This window comes from Vollenhovia emeryi, unplaced genomic scaffold (assembly GCF_000949405.1).
Source record: "Vollenhovia emeryi isolate VEMERY1.0 unplaced genomic scaffold, V.emery_V1.0 DF939148.1, whole genome shotgun sequence".
Classification (NCBI taxonomy): Eukaryota; Metazoa; Arthropoda; class Insecta; order Hymenoptera; family Formicidae; genus Vollenhovia; species Vollenhovia emeryi.
This window is the reverse complement of record NW_011967218.1, coordinates 229,050-236,657: the sequence shown is the minus strand read 5'-3', so window position 1 is coordinate 236,657 and position 7,608 is coordinate 229,050. Positions and strand designations below refer to the sequence as shown.

Sequence of the window (7,608 nt, the reverse complement as noted above, 5' to 3'; positions counted from 1 at the left end):
ATGTCATTGAAAGCTTTCCAAAAGATACCTTGGAAATTAATATTGAAATGTAACATTGAAATCATTCAGAAGTATTTCTGAAACGTTTTATTGAAATCATTTATGATCCTTCACACTGAAATATTTCAGAAATATTAAAAACATTTCAGAGAAATATTTCATACGTAATCTCTAAAACATATGTTATTGAAAGCTATCCAACATATAACTTGGAAATTAATAGTGAAATGTGAGATAGAAATCATTCAGAAATATTTCTGAAATGTTTCATCGAAATCATTTATGATCCTTCTCACTGAAATATTTCAGAAATATTACGAAATATTTCTCTGAAATGTTTCTATTTTTCTATTTCTATAAATGTTTCTATTTCTCAAAAATATTACGAAACATTTCAGAGAAATATTTCGTACGTAATCACTAAAATATTGAAAGCTATCCAACATATAACTTGGAAATTAATATTGAAATGTAATATAGAAATCATTCAGAACTATTTCTGAAGCATTTAAGAGATATTTCTGAAGCATTTCAGAAATATTTCCGAAGCATTTAAGAGATATTTCTGAAGCATTTCAGAAATATTTCAGAAACATTTATGATACCTCATCTACGCGGACATTTCATGTATCTGAAACATGTCTGAAATATTTTTTTGATAGGTTTCATATTTCATTGACAGCTTTTTGAGAGCTTTCTGAAATATTTCGGTGCTGTGTGGACATGTTGCTGTAATATCGAATTCTGTTTTATACCCTTTTTTATTTAAATCGGACAGGCAAATTATTATTGCACATTCATCGAGAGAGTCAAATGTTATAGTTAGTTTTTCTTTAGTAAACGCGACAACAAATGTTTTTTTCCATTCATAATGATCGTTATAAAACTTTTACAAATACTTTTGTACCTTCTTAAAAAAGTTTAAATCTGATATATGTGATTGTTGATATATACAGGTATATATGTACTGCATTGGGAACGCAGTGAAACGTTGGACGATTCGCGCGTATGAACGAATCAGCAAATTAGTAGCATAGACTAAGCAGGACTAAAATTATTGACACATCAGGGTAATTTGACGATTAATGACGGTTAAGCCGATAATCGCTAACGAAACTACATATTAAAGTGCTGTTTCAGGCCAAGATCAGTCGATAAACGTAGCGCTGTTTTTATATTCTAATACCTTTTAGAGAGACACTGGACTCTCTTTCTTAAAAACTTTACAAACTTATGCGATCAACAAAATTGAGTGAAGCTTATTGTCGTCAGTGGTAATTAAATAAAGGGGAAAACAGTGACTTAAATAAAGGTCACTTTTGTGCCAGTCTGGTCGACTTAAAATGCCCCCCTTTGTTTATGCAATAAAGGGCATATTATCTTATAGGAAGAACGCCTTCGTACAGTGAGACTTAATTACGTACATACAAACAGAATATACCTTTTAGAAGGCAATATCTCATTCAAGATAAGCGTTTTAACCTTCTGACGCGAGATTGCAATGCGAGATCACGGCGTATCTTTGAGAAAGTTGACAAAAGTTTGCTTCTAAAACCAACTTTACTGCTTAATAAAGTGTGTGTAACGTGTAAAGCCCGTAGACGATGCTATTTTTCCTGCTGGATTGCTTGCGATTTAGTAAATTACTAGAAATCCTGAGTGCTGAGTGGTGCAATGATAGTAATTTATTAGATTGCAAGCAATCCAGCGGGAAAAATAGCATCGTCTACAGCGGGCTTAATTTAATCTAATTGTCTGATATTTTACTTCGCCGTTATGCAAGCTTACGTAGCGCGGTTTAACGATTCGAAACGAAGAGCCTACGATTTCGGATGAAGAGGCCAAAGTTCAAGGCGAGATTGCAATTATCAATTTTAACTTCCATCCATTCCTCTCTCCGTGGAATGTTACATCAGCCGGATAAAGATATACATTCGAGACGAATGTAGGAGCGTACATGGACGTACGCGTACATCCGAATTGCTGACTCCGCGATGACGTTCGGCTCACAATTTTTTAGAGCGCGGGGCAGAGATTAGAGACTCTTTCAAACGCTGTTTAGTCGATATCCTGTATTTAACTCCGTATATAAGTCGTGACGTCAAATTCAATTGATGAATACCTCGTTTGTTGTAAACATGTGTTCTTCGTATGAGAAGATAAGTAAATTACAGAAAATTTACTCTAGTCGGTTCTTAAATAGCCGTTATCAAGGATTAATTTGAGAAAACGTAAATTTCATACCACTTTCTTCTATTTAAATGTAATTCTCTCTTCCTCTCTTTCTCTCTCTCTCATTGCAAAATCAAGATTAAAAGACGGAAAGAATGGAAAAATTTTTAACAATTTAAAAAGCAAAGGAGTTCTCTGTTAAAATTTTGTAAAATTGTAAAAGATTTATAAAACAAACTTCGCGATTCTTGTAATACATCTGTACGCTTTGAATAATGCAATGCTTTTATAATTTTTTGTTGGCATAGCGAGTTGTTTATTCAAGGCTTCAACCTAGCGACTATCGTTGATTATTGAAAGCCTTGACCTAATTGACATAATTTTTATTTGTGAAATATCACTTTGATGAACGCCTTCTTCCTCTACGTAAATATTCGATAGCGATAAACGATTTGTGAACTAATTTAAAACTACTTTCATCGCTTTCAGTCTGGTTTTAATATTTAATAAAACGTAAAGTAAGGAGTTTAACGAAACAATTTCGTGACACATACACACACATACATAATATATACATGTATATTGCATAATGGCATCTTTTTTAATTTATTTAAAGTTTTCGTACAATGCATACTGAGGATAAAGTCAACTTTGTCGCAGCGTACATGTCTTTCATTTTTTCGCCATAATTTTTTATGTGATTGTGATAAGCATTACGTAACTCAAATGATCTCGAAAAAGAAAATCTTGTAGTCTTGGGAAGGTCTTAAAACTTGTAAATAAATCTGTCACGCCGAAGACTTCATAATTGAAACTTAAAGATTGAGATACGATTACAGAATTAATTACAGATTTTGCTCACTGGTCGTTCGGCAGTAAAATGCCCCATGTCCTCCAGAAAAAGCTACGAAGTTCCGGAAAATTCTTGAAATTAAAGTTTATGTGTGGGATCTCCCTAACACATTACAATGTTGAATATAATTTGGTATACAAGTAATAAGTTGTGTTTCTAACCGAGGCTGATACCGCTATTACCGTCCACAGCTCCCCCGAGAGAGACAACCTTTACTGTTCAACCTTCTCATCGACGCTCTCGTCTATTTTTTCTTCAATTTTGTCAGTCTTCTTTGTGTCTGTTTCTTCAATTTTGTCAGTCTTCTTTGTGTCTTTCGTACCCTTTCTGTTTCCCTTTGGCATGTTTCCTATGCCATTTAACATTCCACCTACGTCGCCTAATGTTCCTTCTACGAGGTTTCCTACTTCGTCTAAGACGCCTTTTACTCCACTACCCACTCCTTTTAAGAGTTCATTTACGCCAGATAGTACATTGCCCAGCAAACCTGCCTGTTGGGGCTGGACCATGACAATCTGTTTCTTAGAGTCCTTGAGTGCTTCTCCACCTTGCTTGATATCATCTTTCAATTTCTTCAGGAGATTGTCAGCATCTTCACGAAGCTTCTTGCCAGTTTCTTTAAGCTTGTTGGTAATCTCGCCAACCATTTCGCTTGTCTTGCCTTCAGCTCCTTTAAGACCTTCCTTAATCTTTTCATATATTTCGCCAGTCTCGCCCTTCAGTTTTTCAAGCCCACCGTTCATTTGCTTTGACAGTTTGTCCATTGTCTCCTTCAGTGTCTTTTCAAGCTCTTCTTTCGTGACCTTGAATTTTTCTTCGACTATGTTTTGTATTTTGCCGATTTCTTTCTTCATTCCCGCGACACTGTCTTTCAGATCGCTGGTTACAGTCTTCATCAGTTCATCAGTTTGTTTTTTCATTTCCTCAAAAACGTTGTCCAGTGTGCCTTTCGCGTTGTCCAGCGTGCTCTTCAACTTCGTACTCAGTTCCCCGAATTGTTTCTTGGCTTCCTCGACAACGTCCTTCATCCCATTTTGAAGTTTTCCAGATATGTTCTCCACCTTCTCGCTGAGCTTTTTCTTCAGCTCCTTGACATCGCCGAGTTTTTCTTTCAAATTAACCTTCATCTTCTCGACTTCGGCGACCAACTTCTCCTTTAGCTCGGCAGTTTGACTCCCAAACTTATCTTTTATTTCGCCAAGTTTTTTCGTCATACCCTCGACAAGGTCTTTCCCCTGGTCTTTCATTTTGCCGACTACTCCCCCCAACTTCTCCTTTGTTGCGTCGAGTGTTTCTTTAAGTTGCTCGACAGCCTTTTTCGCATTGCCGGTTAAGCTCGTTTTCAGTTCACCGAGTCGCGTGTTAGCATTCTTCATTAATTGGTCAATGTCGGTCTTCACGCCATCGGCATGTTGTTTTACTTTGTCCATCACGGTTCCCATTCCCTTGTTAAGTTTACCGAGATTTCCCTTTAGCTTGTCCAAGGATTCACCCAGTTTGTTTTTCAATTTGTTGTTCATTTTATCACCAATCTCCTCGAATTCTTTTTTTTCTTCTTTAAGTTTCTCCACAGCCCCCTTGGCACCATCCATAATCTTCTGTGAGTTTTCCAACAGTTTGTCTTGCACACCGCCCAAAGTATCTTTGCCCTTCTCTAGGACATTTCCGAGAATGCCATAAGTCTGATCTTGCTTATTACCCGATTTCTCTCCTAAGAGGTCCTTTAACTTGTCCTTGGTGAGTGAATCGAGTTTCTCCTTCAATTTCTGAAGCGTTTCCTGATTCAACAACTTCTCCATGGCGTCCTTCACCTGGTCATTTTTCTCATTCAGCGCATACTGATAATCTTTCTCGAGTTCAGCTTTCAAGTTCTTGAGTCTTTCCATGATTTCGTTTGCATTTTGTTTCTTCTCTTCAAATAATTTCTTGGCCTCCTTAAGAGCCTCCTCGAAATAGTCCTCGGCCATCTCTTTCTGTTTCTGGAGCTCTCGTTTGAGGTTTTCCATAAGTTCCGGGATGTTGTCCGTCATTTCCTTGAATTTTTCTTGTACTTCTTTGGGTAATTGCTCAAACATTTCTTGTATTTTGTTGGCGATGCCTTCAGGCAATTCAGGCAATTGCAAACCTCCCACATTTTCTGGCACCGGGATGGCCTAACGAGCGATTGAGAAAAACAAGTTTGATTATATTTCAAAGCAAAAATATTATTTGCATATACGTATACGGGGTGAATTTCATTTCGTGTCCAGCCTTTTCTCATGAGAGATGGATTACCGACCGAAACTGTGGCCAACCTGGGAAAAAAATGGAAAAATCTCGTAATATATGTCTCAACCATGTAATATCTCATTGTATCTTGAGAGATATAATTAGATATTACATTATTGAAATATATATAACGAGATCTTTCCATTTTTGCCAGAGTTGGCTACAGTTGCAGTCGGCAATCCATCTCTCGTCGTAAAGTACTGGGACGCGAAATAAAATTCATCCTGTACAATACATGCAATATGGAGAAGAGTAAGCATGTAGGTACAAATATTATTGACACAGTTACACAGCATGAAATACGCGTTATAGGATAAGTAGAGCGAAACGTAATGCGATAGATGATATTTGTGTAACTCACTGGCCAATCGCCAAGTGTCTAAAATTAGAATTGTACTTAATATATTTATTTAGCAACTTTAGGATTTTTTCCGTCTACTCTTCGGTACTCTCAGAATCACAAGACAATCTTTTGCGTGATAGCTTACCTGGTTGGTGTAACACAGAGCCGCCAGCACGGTCACGAGAAGAGCAACGCGTGCCATTGCGATTTTGGAAGTTTAAGCGTGACGCGGTCAAGGGGACGCTGGGCCAATCTTCTCCCGGCGAAGGGAAAAATCACGAATCGAGATACGTAATGGCAGTCGTTTCAACGAACGCGCTTATATATCAGTCGAAATTTGTTTATTGCGCCTGTTGCATGGGTCAGGTATGCCCACCCATTATTCTAGCTCTCGCTCGCCGACGCATTATTTGATATAACACACCTGCGCCAATTTGACTGAATAGCGTCCTTACTTGTAATATTGGTGCATGATAAATTGAAACGGTTAATTACCGATTCAACCAGAGATCCCGCCAGACGTCATAACGCCTGATATAACAACGTTTCTTTGCTCAAAACATTTCTTTACACAAAAAATATGACCAGCTGATTTTCACCAGTTGAAATCATCAGTGCCAGTCGTGTGCGGCAGTCTACAGAAGATAGCGACGCGCAAACGCACTTTGTCAACAATTTATCTCAATTGTCCCTCTTGGGTTACATTAATCTGACGCAAGTTATATTACAGCTATAATAATCTTGATATCATTTTTAGTCGCTACGGTGCCAACAACTCGACTCGCTGTTGTACCAAAAGTTTGAAAGGCTGTGCATATATTTGTGCGTTTAAAAATTGCATATATAAATTCATTATACATCGCCGTCCTTACGGTAATATGTCAATTTTGCAACATATGCAGAAATAGATATCTTTCATCAAATTTTGATAAATATTTGCACACGTTTACACGAGTGCACGTGTCACATGCACGAATATTCGAATACACGTGTCACGTACACAGGTACACGTGAATGAAGGCGCCTTAAATATACGGATTACACGCGAATCCTAAAATACGTATCCAATCGAAAGCTCTTTATATGCGCCACCCAATATTTTGCATAACTTTTTTTAAATGGAGTCGGGCGATTTTCTTTCATTTCTTCTATATCTTATGCGTCGCGTACCAAAACCGAGAGCAGACACACTTGTGGTAATAAATAAATCTCGTGTGTTTAGACGCTCCGATTGACTTCTGACATCTTTCGGGTAAACGATATGTACATATCGGGCAGATCTCTTTGACATTGTCGTTCCTCGTTTTGTCGCTTGCATAAAATAAATATTGGAAACTGCATGTGTTGTATAATTGATCTTTTCTCTGTCTATCAGAATCGGCATTTCGGAAAGAAGAGAAAGTTAATTGCCTTTTTTAATATCTCCCGTACGTTGGATCCAACATCCTTCACCTATCGCAAGATAGGTAAATATCGTGAGAGATATTTCGCAATAAAGGTTCCTATTCTTGAGAATATCCTACCCTGTCGCGTTACAATCACGTGACAATTCATGTGAACGAAAGGAAAAATTTCAACTTGGATCTCTCTTTGTTCCGTCCATTAGTGACTAGATACTTAGAGGCTCGAGCTCTTTGCAGTGACCCGGTCGGTGATATCGCGATAGATTTCTCGGAACTTGAGAATCTGCCGGCCGCGACGCGCGAGACGTCCCGGAGATATTGACGACTTGGCGATCGTTTATTTTTCCACGCTTACTCGGATTGTAGAGATATTCGGACGAGCATCGATCGTTTTTTTAAGCAAGGGAGCTATCTCTCGATAAAGGCGCTTTCGGCTTCGTTGTGATAATTTGTCAGCAAATTTTTCGCTGTGGTACGCTTACGAAAACGTATTAACCGTGTATAACGATTGCCTAACTAAGAATGCGCAACAATTGTACATGTATCATCTGCAAATGCATAATTTATCT

The 7,608-nt window shown here is 37.8% G+C and overlaps 1 protein-coding gene across 1 annotated transcript; it reads right to left on the bottom strand.

Annotated features, from left to right (window-relative positions):
- Window positions 1–3,237: 3,237 nt before the first annotated feature.
- LOC105565974 (intracellular protein transport protein USO1-like) lies at window positions 3,238–7,602 on the bottom strand. Its single transcript, XM_012019610.1, has 3 exons — window positions 5,733–7,602; window positions 5,300–5,319; window positions 3,238–5,178 (listed from the first exon to the last, which is right to left on the bottom strand). Exons 1-3 carry the CDS (start codon window positions 5,836–5,838, stop codon window positions 3,238–3,240), a joined length of 2,067 nt encoding a protein of 688 aa, XP_011875000.1. The 5' UTR covers window positions 5,839–7,602.
- Window positions 7,603–7,608: the final 6 nt, after the last annotated feature.

Coding starts and splice junctions, on each gene's coding strand:
- LOC105565974 (XM_012019610.1), bottom strand. CDS start 5,838: ATGGCACGCGTTGCTCTTCTCGTGACCGTGCTGGCGGCTCTGTGTTAC. Junction 5,320..5,732: donor GATTCTGAGAGTACCGAAGA/GTAGACGGAAAA, acceptor TTTTTTTCCCAG/GTTGGCCACAGTTTCGGTCG. Junction 5,179..5,299: donor GTTGGCCACAGTTTCGGTCG/GTAATCCATCTC, acceptor ATCGCTCGTTAG/GCCATCCCGGTGCCAGAAAA.